The sequence below is a fragment of the Spodoptera frugiperda genome, chromosome 5, assembly GCF_023101765.2.
Source record: "Spodoptera frugiperda isolate SF20-4 chromosome 5, AGI-APGP_CSIRO_Sfru_2.0, whole genome shotgun sequence".
Classification (NCBI taxonomy): Eukaryota; Metazoa; Arthropoda; class Insecta; order Lepidoptera; family Noctuidae; genus Spodoptera; species Spodoptera frugiperda.
This window is the reverse complement of record NC_064216.1, coordinates 2731369-2745685: the sequence shown is the minus strand read 5'-3', so window position 1 is coordinate 2745685 and position 14317 is coordinate 2731369. Positions and strand designations below refer to the sequence as shown.

Genomic DNA, 14317 nt, shown 5'->3' with positions numbered 1-14317 from the left:
ACAGAATCCTACACGGATACAAATTGACAATGACAGCAAAACGAATCGAAATCAAAATTCGATAAATTCATGGAACGACGATGATTCAAGTCATCGGACATGGCAATATAAACCGCCAAAGGCCACGTTCATTGCCAGTCGAGTTCTGTGCGTGAAACCGCACGCTACACTATTTTAGTTAACATTTTTTTAAATTTATTTTTTTAGTTCTTTTTTTAAAAATCGCCAAAATGGCGTCTGCCGTGATTAAGTTGAGTGCCATATTGTTGTTAGTTGCTGTGTGCGCCGCTGATGTCTGTTAGTATTTTTTTTTTATTATTTTATTAACTACACATTTTTATAAAGCTCATACACGAATTATCAATATAAATATGGGTTTGAAAAACTGCAACGGTTTTTATAACATTTAATTTTTTTAGTCTAATTTTTTCAAAGTATTTATCGTCGTATACTTTGTATGAGATTGACAATGTCAACCCCATCGTTCTTTTACACAATATAACATACTTGCAACTTACTTACTACTTAGATTTACACTTACAAAATAATTAGTAGGTACCCATACTAATAGTTTTACAAAACAACTTACTTTAATTTTCTATTTTCTACCTTATATAAAAGCATATAAAATTTTAGCAGCTTCAGATGTAGCTTAGCTAAAATCCTGTTTTATATTTCAATATCCATTACCGACAGGTTTATGGAAATGAGAAGGACATTTATCTTTTTTATTTAATTAGAACTGTCTTACTAACCTATATATTTCTGAAATAAATTATTAGGTATAATGAATGTCTAGTTTATCTCGTAATATAATTATAATAATGTCAACAGTCAAGGTGAGATTCTTTGTAAACAAATTCTCAATAAATTAAATTAATATTCTTCGGAAACTGGTTTCGAAAATACATAAATATGTCTGTCCACCTTTTTATTTAAATATTTATCAGATTTTTTCCATTCATAAAATTAGTTAAACAATATTATTAAATTGATTTACAGCAAGATTATTTTAATCTTTACTTAATAATACAACCAAAAGACCAAAAAAGCTTAGAAAAAAATATTGTTTTTGTTTAAAAAAGTGAGTTGATTATAAATTACCCTCAAATGTTCCATGTTCAACTGCTTTTGAGAAAGATGCAATCCTTAAAAGTATAAGGTAAAAAATGCATGTTTTCGTTTAGTAGCTAAGGTACATGACCTTAAAGAATCAAGAGCTAATAAAAAATTAACTAACTACGGATACAGATACCTAATTTGTATCTCGCAAAAGAACGAAGCCTCATGTTTTTGTAACTGAACACTAGGTTTACCAATTACGTTTTTTTCACCTTTCCTATAATAACCGGTATATTCCTAAGACAACAATAGAAAATACATTATGTCTCGCATTGATCTGCGTTCCGGCGCACGATGGGTTAAACTAGGTATCAAGTTCCATAAAGGATTTTAATCAAAGAGAATAAACACATTGCAGATCCAAGTTCCAAACAGTTTATAGAATCAGGATTAGGAACGGGGTAGTTTTTAGTTAGGAAGAGTCTGACACTCCCTCTCGCCTCGCCCTAACGAGAGATGTCATTGGATGATTATACCCCCTTAAAAAATTGGTTATTGAGTGAAAAATAACTAATTGAATTTGCGTAAAAAATCCTATATATGTAGTTATGTAGAAATAAATAAATTTATTCAGTGATGTTACGTGTATTTATACCGTAGTTTACATACCTACATTATGTTATTATGTAAAACAGTTTTTTCTATGCATTTTTAACGCGTTCGTACCTAATTGATTACCGGTACTAGTTCCGTGAACAACTAACTAGATTTATTTTAAAGGAATTTTGTGGGTTTTTCATCTAATAACCCACATTTTGAATACAATGTAGACAAAAAGTGGGTTATCACTTATTATACCTTCCTAGTACTTAAATATTTTATTTACATAAATTATTACAACATTGGAAGTAAAATATCAAGCGGAGGATTATTAAATTTGTAATAGAATACAACAACCAATATTTCGTCGTCACAATTACAAACATTACACTATAAATTTTAAGTTTAAATCTCTTATATTGGACTCAAAACCTCGTTATTGGCAATCGAACACACTATTGCAAGCAATGTATGTAACAAAACTATTTATTGCGGGTCAATGGTGCAAATAGAATGTGTGTACCTATTGTAGAAAATATTACATTAATATTATTTTTTTAAGGTTATTAAAAGCCTTTTTTTGAGGGGGAAAATCATCCAGTGACTTCTCTCGCCTTAGGTGAGGCGAGAGGGAGTATCAGACTTTTACTGAGTAAAAACCATACCGTTCCTACTCCTGCTTTGCGAACCGGAGCCCCGGTAAGCCCGCTAAGTAGTCCGCAGTTTCGGTTCAAGCATCAGCCTTACTGGGCCCCATCTGTGGTGGTCATAACCTGCCGTGTGTGTTGCTATGGCTAAAGTTCCTTTATGTTTATAAAGCTAAAGTAAAAAGCAGTCGCTGGTACTCCGGAGCTGCGGAATGTCTAGTGGGTTACCGATGTCCCGGCTCGAAAAGCAGGAGTAGGAACGGGGTGGTTTTTAGTCAGTAACAGTCTGATACTCCCTCTCGCCTTGTCCAAGGCGGGACAAGTCATTGGAGGGTTTTCCCCTTTCTAAAAAAGTTGCTGGCACTATAATGTATAAACAACTATTACCTATATATTGTAATATACATAGCTATATAGATGGCGTGCCTATATTTGATTGGTTTCCTTAATTAAACTGACGTTAAAACATGCAAGTGGCATTTAAAATTCTGGTTTAAAAAGATCTGGTTCATAAAAAAGTGGTTAAAAATAAACGTCAAAATATCCGCGACTTCGTAGTCAATTGTTGTTGTTGTTTTATATTGACGTAGGTAAATAAACCTGCACAATAAGATTGTTGTCTGAATTGGTTTTAGTAAAATTAAAGACAGACCTATACAAATATGCAATAACCCGAACAAATTCTTCTTCAGTGCTGTTATTTCTCACTTCTTTAAAAAGGTTAACTCTCCTAATCTTCTTCACTGACAGATAGACTGACAGACTATTATTTATTTCTTTATTTGTTAACATATTTCCGAAAGTACCAATTTATAGTTTAATTGGAATAAATGATATGACTCTGACTTTGACTCCAAGCACATCAGTGTCATTCACATCTTTTACTAGCGAAATTTTAAATTACAACTTAGATAATAGATAACAACTTTGTATATCTACGTGATTATACTTAACTATAGGTAACTGGGGACTTGAAGTTATTGCTATGTTATTAAGTCATTAGATCGGCTGTATATTTTTATTTATGTTTGTAGTTAAGCTATTTATTAACTTGTCACTTCTGATTTATTTACGGAATTGCCAACTAGTGTTGAAACGAATAAATCATTTTTATGTCAACGATAATTATTTGTTTCTTAATTTTTTGTTTACTACCTTGCCCCACGCTAGGATTAGGTGAATCTCTTGTGTCGTGGGTGCGTTTACAAACATACAAGCTCACATACTCATGACACCCAGACCCGAAACAACAATATGTGGATCACACAAAGAGTTGCTCCGCGCGGAAATCGAACCCGCTACTCGTTGGCCAGCCGCCGCGCCAACTGTGCAATCTTCATCTTCCTTTAAGGCCCTTTTTTCCTTTTTATGAGGGGGGAAAACCTTAAAAAGGCGCCCAGCTTTCTGGGGATAAAAGACTAGGGAGTGTTGGATTTTGACCTCACTAAAATGACCGCGGTGGCCACCCTCAGCACTTGTAAGGGGCATTCGACCTCTAATGGGCCAGTTCTGGAGTTCCTTTAAGTAATGTGACGAATGCATGCAACCATCAAATGGCAAATGAAGGCCTATATACCTAAGCATAGAACTAATCAAAGAAAGATTGCACCATAGTAACAATATACATTAGCAATTATATTTAAAGTAAATAGAGGAAGTGTCACAAACAATGCAGTGTATCGGTAATTAATTGGAATCTAATCGCCATTGTTACCGATATTGACAATTAATAACTAATTCTAGCGAATCCAATTATAAAGCATTTATTTTTTAATACGAAGATTTTATTGGTATCGGATTAAATGGTTCTCACGATGATTGAAGTATTATATATTTTATTTTAGCATCCATCCTTTGTCGATTTCCTTTGTCTATCGGTTACGACATCAATCTGCGTTAAAATTGAAGGACATGACATGTCAAATCAAATCACTTTAATTCATCCATAAAAATAAGCAAAGCGTAATATACTGTTTGTTTCAAGACAACTGACTAGGTACGCTTTGGGACGAGCAAATAGCTTCACTAGAGGACTGGCCGACAGACAGACATTTTCTTTTTTAATATTATACTATTTGTTTTGACCTTCTAAAGTGCCTTCCCGGTCAATTTGAAATACATAAATAATTTTGACTTTCACTTGACGTGACAAAAATGAATTTCTAACTTTTAAAGGGAATGAAAAGACTTCGGTCACATTACATTTTATATTTGTGACTGTTAAACGACTGACCACAACCAAAAATAGTCTCTCCATACTTCTATAAATAAACAAGTCTACAAATTCAGGTTAAATTAGGCATTGGAATTTCCACATTTTTCGATCTTGCAATACTACCACGTATATGGACAGTAATGTCATATTTGTGAGCAACACTTGCATCATACATACAGCCAGCAATGTCATAAGGTACATCGGATCGGTTAGCACCAATATTTGCACCCGTCATGTGAATATTTGACAAAATGTGTTAAAAGTAAATAGATTTATGATAATCACTCTACTGTTCATATGAAATTGCATACGAGCAAGTAATGATTTTCTTTAGTTTCATTCATAATTGACTTGATTATAGTTGTATTTTTTTAAGGGGAGAAAATCATCTAGTTGCTTCTCCTGGCTTGGGCAAGGCGAGAGGGACTATCAAACTCTTACTGACTAAACATCACCCGTAAGATTACAATCTTACAATAAAGAAAATATAAACGCGTTAAAACACTGCGGTTAACATTGTTTGAACAAACTGCTTAACTAAAACCATTCTGGAAAACTATAGAGTAAAGCAACACAGGCCTGTAATAACTCTAAAAATCCCCTTAGGATCCTAAAAGTCTTAAGCGATGAAACACCAAAACTTCGTTACTTCTATTAGAAATAAATCCATTTCTTTGTTCTCTCTGACCTTGGAGTTGAACCAAGCTATCGACCAACGCATGCACCTTAATTTGTATGCAATATTCTAGGAGTATGTCGCCAAACCGGTCCGGTAGACCACCAGACGAACCGGATGCCAACCGGATCGGAGCCTGCTAAATAGTAACAAATTCACGCATGTTGCTTACACGTAGATAGGTACAACATATATTTTGTATGTCCTTCGATAGTATTTAAAGATCTACGTCAAAGATAAACTCCAATTATTTGCTGTAATTTCCTTTAAAGATGCTTATTACCTCGAAATTCGAATTATAACAAACTTAAGTGATTGTAATTAAAATTTTCGCTTTTTGCACGAAATCCTAATTAAAAACATATGACGTGAAAAAAACGACCAAACAATTAAACATACTCAGGCGGATCTAAGTACCTAATTCTATTTTAGTCGTATTGTTTATAAATACACTAATCAAACTATGTTCTTAATTAGATTTATAAACTGTTAAAACCTCCGGTATTAGATACACCGTTATTAGAGTCTATAAATCTGTCATCATCTGCTGCTGACTAAAGACCTCGTCTCACACGGAGAAGGTTTGAACATTAATCACCATGCGGATTACTTATACTTACTCAATGCGGATTGGCGATTTCAAACTTAGAACACACACCTCTCTGTAACGCAATGTAGGTACCTATATTTTCTACATGCCCATATAAATAAAACGTTAATTAAATTAAAGCAAGCCACGTCACTCAAGGTCCCTAGCACTGACATCAGCTGCACTTTGTATTAAAAACTCATTTTATTCTCAATGCCGGTATCTCATCAATTCTATTAATAACCAAGCCTTAACACAATGCGATAGTTTACTGGATAAAACAAAACAAAACATAAAAGTTACAGTTTTATGTTTGTATGGTGAACCAATGATTATTCGCCATTACTTAATACGAATTTGTGACTGATACTGGTTCCAATATGATATTGATTAACAGTCTTAATCCAGCCAAAAGTTTTAAAAATAACCTTTCTATTGCACCTATTTAATTATACCCAAAGACCTTAGTACGAGTTTGCTTTAAGTTTAACAAGAACGTGTTCGGCATTCTGATTGGTTGGTTCATATGAGCCGGCGAATCAGATTAGTTCATACGAGTCCTTGAATGAGATTCTGATTGGTTGGTTCATACGAGCCGGCGAATCAGCGCGTTGGTTTCGATTTTGGTAAACGTAAAGCAAACCCGTACTAATGGTACTGTATAAATTAACTTTAAATAACGAAACGTTTACAAAACCCTCTCACGTTTTAAAAGTGTTACCTATTAATACAAATTGTTACCATAGCTACAATAGTATTCAAGTATTTATTGCACCCATAATGCACATAGGTGTTGGAAAATACAGTATTTAGTCACAATTATGGACCCTGTCAAGCACGATAGTCCATGATCCAAGCACGTAGCACCTACACATGACATCACTGATATCCGTGTGCAGAATGTCAAACGGCTAGAATAGGTCAAAACGTGACGTCACTAATCATTCACTATAAACAATGCAACACGATATCAACTCGATGTTGGCTCTACTTACTGCATTAATATTCATTTATTCATGATTTATGAATGTAATTTCTTATTCAACTTTTTATAGGGACATCGATATGCGGATATTGTGAGTTTACCTCGGCTGTGTAATATGTAATAGATAGCTCTATTATAAATTCTCTTCCGCATTACGGAATTAATGTGATTATTATTATTTTTAAAAAGTTCACACGATGTTTTCTAATCCTCTCCTTCGATCCAAAATATCCTTTCGATGATATACATAACAACATCATTAGAACTGAAAACGGAACGGAAAACTAAAAAACCATGTTTATTATTTCAAGCGTCATGATCATGGTGCTTGAAATAGTACCGAAATATCGGAAACTCGTAAAAACTAATAAACATGGTAAAAATACCGTTTTGTTATCTAATGAACGAATGAATGTGACCATGTCAGTTTAAAAACTTATACATACCAACAGCCATTTTAGACGAGAAGGATCTTACTCACCAGTGCTGCCACCTGGCCATCACAAAATCTGTCCTGTCAACATAAATAACCACACCCACTAAATTAGCATAATAAATAAAGTGTAACACATTACATATCGTCTTAGGAATTACAATAGACATTCGTTCTTGAACTTTAACACATTGAACGCCGTGGTGGTCACCGGTGACCGACGTTAGCGGAGGATTTGCCTTGAACAGTTTTCTATTGGCAGTCAAAGACTTAAGTAATATATAATTTTCCAGTTTATAATCCTTTCTTTTGTTTGCCACTTCATGAGTAATGTGTATTAGATGACTTAGATAATACATTATTATAATAATTATTATAATAACTGCAATAACTTCCGTAGTAGGAGTAACTAGGCTTTTAATCTGGTCGCTACCTAATAGGTCAATGTCGATGATGAATAAATAGTACTAGTGGTCGCCTAGTGGCCGAAATTCGACCATATATGATTTAATTTACAATACCACTTAACGTACGTTGAAGGATAATTTTTATTTAATTCAAACTCTTTTATAAAACTCTTTTCATATGAGACGTGAGAATATCATCGCAATGTCTATCGATTTTGACGTTTTGTCAAATACGATCAGATACTATGCATGTGTGTGTAATGTTTTATTTATTGATTTAATGTACTTTATAAGCATTATTTTTGAAAAATATTAGCGCTATGCACTTCTCCTACACATAAACTATAAGTATACCAAATTTTATGCTCCTACGTCCGCGCAATTTTCGTAAAATGTGGTCCAAAGTTTTTGCATCACGTATTAATATATAGATTAAAGGTGTATTTCCGTATTTATTTATATTTACTATTTATAAACCAGTTCATTCATTTATTTCTTATACTTTTGTTACATTTTTAAATATTAAATTAAAAAGAAAAAAATAAAACATTTAAAAATATAAAAAGCAGTAGCCCACCAGCAACGGGATAAATCCAAGCTACCGGTGGTCAGGGCTCAAGAGAGAGGAATTTCCGGACAATACGCGCCGTGTCCAGAAGTACTGCCTTCTGCATCAGGCTCTTGATCCAACCATCTAACGTTAGCCTACTCAGGTGTTGGTCGAGGCTTTTGGCTATAAGGCCATTGGCAGATACGACTATCGGCACAATGATTGCTGAATCTACATCCCACATGTCGACAACCTCATGAGCTAAATCAAGATATTTACTGGCTTTATCTTTTTCAGCTTTCACAAGATTCTCGTCATGTGGGATTTTTACTATTTATTATTATTAATGAAACCATTTGTTATTATTTATATATTCCATGTTTATTTTATCGTGTACAAGAATGATTTGTTTGATATTACGACAAGATGGTTATAAAATATTAATACTTTTTCTATAGTGTTTTAAACACCGAAGCTGGGGATTACTTACCGGGGCTCCGGCTCGACAAGCAGGAGTAGGAACGGGGTGGTTTTTAGTCAGTAAGAGTCTGACACTCCCTCTCGCCTCGCCCGGGGCGGGAGACAGCACTGGATGATTTCCCCCCCTTGAAAAAAATGTGTTTTAAACAAGTTAATTAAATGTATGAACAACTAAATAATATGTTTCGAAAAAACAAAGACACTAATTGGTACATAACCTATTTACACGCAAATAAATAAATTCAAGAATATTATTACATAATATAGACAAACACGCGTAAATCTGATATTTGAAATTTCAACACACCATATTTGGACGAACTACTAAGGAATGACCTTAAGCGACCTTCACCTCGACATTTAAATCTATTTTTTTAAGCAATTTGTTTGTCTTGATGACATCTGAATCTGACGCATTTTGAGAACAATGGCGATGTAATCTTCATCGACATACGTACGAGTAATAGGTGGACATTAATTTATGTTGGTGTTGTTGGTGAGTTAAAGTTAGAGGGCTTACTACGGGTAAAATCAAAGGGTACAGTCAGTCACTCGGTAGTTAAAAGAAAAGTTTTTAAAGCACTTTTATACTTAATAACTAAATTAAGTAAAAATCAGTAGGCTGCGCGACATCGCCGCGTCTGCGCACGCTGCTCATTATAAAGAGTCCCTCTGTGACTTGAAACTAGTAGAGCTTTCTCGACTAATTTACGCGAGTAAACCGTGATTTTTAGTTATTTTTTAAAGGATATTTATTGTAGATCATGACGTATTTCTTACTCAAACAAAAACTACTGAATGGTATAACAGACAGTAATGAAATAAAAGTAATGATTCATTCATAATTATGTAGTTTTTACACGGATGTGTCTGTGATTACTAAACAAGGGTATTGAGAAAAACCCGAGCATTTGTTTCGGTAACAAAACTAAAGTTTTTGGTAAATAACATTCAAACTAAAGACGTGACAGAAATATCAAAGTGTGAGAAGTAAATAATGGATTGGAATTAAAACAAAGAATACGTACATTAGCTTCGCTTTGTACCTGTTTAGATTTTTTTATTATCTATGATGCAGATGATGCTTACTTTTTTCTAAATCTATTTCGATATGTTTAAGTAACAAACAATTGAAAATACTCTTCAGTTACTCTACTAAATCGACACGCAGAGGCAACACTCGGGCCCTTTCTACAATTTCCAATCTTCTAGATTCCTCAACAACCCTTAAATTGCTAATCCCCAAAAGGCCGGTAACGCACTTGTGTGTGTGTGTGTGTGTGGCGCCGATTGCTTACCATCAGGTGATCCGTCTAAACGTTTATCCGCTTATACCATAAAATAATCCGAAATCTTAAAAAAAAGAAACTGCCCTAAAACGTTTTAAAGTTAATTTTCCTCAATTACCAAATCAATAAGGGTCAGGTTATACAAATAAATCGCATTTCAGACGTAGCAACGCAAGGTCCAACTACCAGCCAGTACCTTGACCGTAAAAAGGATTCATAACTTACATACTGCGGCCATATTTACATATGTACCTACCTTATGTACCTTACCAACACATTTCGTCATCAGCTCATCACCATACAAAGGTATGTCACCTTGGATCAAGAATTTTCACATCGACATAAAACCTCCTTTATTGATTTATTTGTTTTTTGTTATAAAAAGCGCGCGAATTTATTTGAATTTATGGTTTGTTCGATTTGTTTTTTCTTTTGTTTTGTTTTTTTAAATCGTGCGTTACGTTATTGTGATTTTAGAACGCGGATTTTGTTAAATAGGTAATACTTTGATTACCTATAGGTATATATGTCATTTTTGTTTTTATTATATGGTGAAGCTCCATCTAGACATATATTATTTATTGATATTTATATTTATCAAGTGGTTAACTTAGAAAAGAACAAAATTTTACAGCCATTGCAGTTTTTCAATCTCCTGATTTATTTACTTCCAAAAAAAACTCTTATTCACTCCACCAAAGTTTACCTTACCCACCCAAATCCAAAATTAATAATTAATTCCCAATTTCCAGCACATCTGGTGGGCACGGCTGAACCTCAGCCCGTGACGGAGGTATGCCTGGGCTGCATCTGCCAGGCCGTGTCAGGCTGCAAGGCGGGCCTCCAGTGTGATGGAGACCACTGCGGCCTCTTCCACATCACCTGGGCATACTGGGCTGATGCTGGCAAACCCACCATCAACAACCAGTCGCCGGACGCTCCTGATGGTAAGAGCTTCTTTTATGCAGATTTTTACTTCATTTTAATGTGCTAATGTGTGATTGCGACCATTTCAAATTGTAAATTGAAATTGAGTAGGTATTTACCAAGCTTCATCGTCATGATCATTTTTGTTTTTGTAAAAAAATCATCACAAAACATCAAACAAATGCTGTATCTATACTTACCACCAGTAATTTCCAGATCCAGATAATGAAAATCTTGTTTTTCCCAAAACTACAACAATGAAAATTTTATTTAAAACTTTGCACTCGTAAAATTAACATACTAATTGAGTTAACTAATTAGTCAGCAACTCAGCAAACTCATCCAGCGGTTGGATGAGGTAAAGATAAAAGTTCATATCTATTTTTTAAAGTACTTCAATGGTAATTAACGAACACAAACCAATACCTAATAATAAAACCAAATCAAATCTCCATAAAACACACACAAATACCTAATGATTCTCATGCTCATAATTTCATAATCCTGTGTAATATATTAGCACGCTTGTCAATATAACGTTATATATTAAAGTAATTCATTATGTTAATTAAGATTAATTTTATTATGTTAAGCTCTTAACCTGATTCTCCAGTTGAACTAGTAGTCCTTGATTGAAACAAAATGATATTGTCAGTCGTCAGTCATTGATGTACCTATTATATAGCCTTTAGACTCGATTAATGTACTATTGGACAAAAATAATTAGTCAAAATCAAAGCATTTATTTCAATTAATCCTAAATCAGGCACTTTCGAAATGTCAAATTGAATTATCCGTCAGTCTGTCTGGCAGTAAAGCTAGGTGCTACTTCCAAAGTGTAGCTTCGAATGGAAAAGAACGAACAAGAAACTCCAATAGTCTATTCGAACCAATAGTTCCGTAGATTATCGCTGCACCAATTTATCACCAGATAAAAAGTCATGTTGTTGTTGCTAACATCTGACAAGGCCCATAAGGACTTTCTGACATGCAAAAAAATATATATGCATAGTGGCTAATACGTGCTTTATTGTTTTACAGCGTACCCGAACTGCACAAACGACCCTTACTGTGCTGCCCTCGCCGTGCAAGGATACATGAGGAAATTCGCTCAGGTAAGTTGTCTAGCTCTGGTTAAAACTGCAAGGAGTTCTTGACTGAGGCTCCGGCTCGAAGCAGTTGGAATGGCGTGGTTTTTAGTCTGTAAGAGTCTCTGATACTCCCTTTCAACTCACCCAGGGCGGAAGGAGTCACACGTTTGACCCTAAAGAAAAGAAAGCTCTATTCAGCATACTACTTTGTCTCAAAAATAAATACTAGCCAACCTACTCCAAATATGAGCACCCTATTTGTCCAAAACTTCAAGATTTACTCCTGTTTTCATTTCAATAATTGCACCATTCAATAACTAAATTGCTATTTCTAAATGAAACCAAACATTGGTAGGTACAACATTTTTTATGTACCTGACAAATCCGTAGGCGTAAAATGTAACTATGTATGTAAATCTGATTGACATTGTCTGGCCAAGGAGCCATTTGCATATGGCGAGGACATGAGGTCATCTGTGCTTACAAAATAATAATAACTTGAAAATTACACATGGATTATGGTAATCATTGAAATAAAATAGTCGTGACTACAGTTTAGTGACTTGGGGACACAATAGGCCACTTAAATGTGCTTAATAGTCTGCCTGGACTGAGTTGCTAATGCTCTCTTAAGTGTATAAATAAACTACGTATACTTACGTGTATAAATAAACTAATGTAGAATTTAATAAAAGATAGTTGATGTCTCCATTTCTATGGCTCTGATGTAGTTACCTACACAATGAAAGAACTAAAGAAATATATGTTCACCAGCTTAATTGTTACTTAGATTTATAAACAAGTCTTGATAAACATATTGGTTTTTAGAATATGGATGAAAACAAAAAGGAAACGTCTAAATTGTTTTGTTCTTCGATTTTTTCCGAAATGCCTTTTACCGTCGTACTCAGATTAGTTTTGTTCTTCAAAATCTTTCAAAATACCTTTTACCGTCCTGCTGAGTCATTTAATGGTTACTTAAACATTGGGTTAAAGAATTGTTTTAATTAATTTTCGGAGCAAAATATCTTGTCTTTGAGAACGGCAGTTAGACGATTAGACAGAAGTATTAAAAAGTAGGCAAATCTTAGGTCCAAAAGAGATGTTTTTTAAATTATCCAATGTCTTCTCTCGCCTTGGGCGAGGCGAGAGGGAGTGTCAGACTTTTACTAACTAAAAACCACCTCGTTCCTACTCCTACTTCTCGAGTCGGAGCCCCGGTAAACCCGCTAGGTAGTCCGCAGCTCCAGATCAGGCATCTGCCCTACTGGACCCTATCTGTGGTCCAAAAGGGGTTAGCTATGAATATATCCGAAGTTTACCTTTTCTATTGTGATGTATTTAGTTACAACATTGTTCTTGTCACAATTATACTTGTCTATAATGTAATCTTCTTGGTGATCTTTCTTTAATTATACAATGTGATAGGCTTGGGACTTCTAACCCGTTACGGCCGTATCGACTGCTATGACTACATGGCTATCCACAAGCGTGGAGGATATGGCTGCGTGGGAGACCTGCCCTTCAGCTACGTGAATGTCTTCAACCAATGTGTGGCTGCTGTTGCCAACGCCCAGCAGTACGGCTAAACCTAGGAACAGAGAGGAAGAACAAGGGATTAATGAGACTTTTTAGAGGACCTTATATACTATCATCGTTCTACCATACTTTTTGAAGGCAATTCGATGTCCCAGGACTGTCTTCTTTCGACTTTTTGCCTCAAAGCGTGTCTTCTCCTAAAGTCCGTTTATACTTATCTTCTCCAATCTTTGAGACTTTTGTCCCCAGGACTGCAACGGTGACGGCCGTATCGACTGCTATGACTACATGGCTATCCACAAGCGTGGAGGATATGGCTGCGTGGGAGACCTGCCCTTCAGCTACGTGAATGTCTTCAACCAATGTGTGGCTGCTGTTGCCAACGCCCAGCAGTACGGCTAAACTTAGAAACAGAGAAGAAGAAAAATGGAGAATGAGACTTTTTAGAGGACCTTATATACTATCATCGTTCTACCATCTTTTTGAAGGCAATATGTTCCCTGTCTTCTTTCGACTTTTTGCCTCAAAGCGTGTCCTTCTCCTAAAGTCCGTTTAATTTTTAATCTTTGACTTTTTAGAATTAAATAATGTCTTCGTTTTCTATGTATAATGCTAAGGAACTCTTATTTTAACCGACGACGAACCGAAAAAATGTACTTATTTATAATTTTTCTGAATAACAACATTTTTATTTTGTATAAGTAATAAAATCGAACTAGTCTCTAGGGTTATATTTTGGTTTTATTTTTCCTGATTTTATGGTGAATTCATTAAAATGTATTTGATAGCGTCTGGTCAAACAGTTACATTAGTAAGCCAACATAATA

General features: G+C 34.7%; 1 protein-coding gene across 1 annotated transcript; it reads left to right on the top strand.

Moving 5' to 3' along the window:
* The first annotated feature begins 97 nt into the window (after positions 1 to 97).
* LOC118271940 (lysozyme) lies at positions 98 to 14221 on the top strand. Its single transcript, XM_035588210.2, has 4 exons — positions 98 to 297; positions 10686 to 10880; positions 11902 to 11975; positions 13740 to 14221. The coding sequence occupies exons 1-4, from the start codon at positions 231 to 233 to the stop codon at positions 13890 to 13892; spliced, it is 489 nt and encodes a 162-aa protein (XP_035444103.1). The 5' UTR covers positions 98 to 230; the 3' UTR covers positions 13893 to 14221.
* Positions 14222 to 14317: the final 96 nt, after the last annotated feature.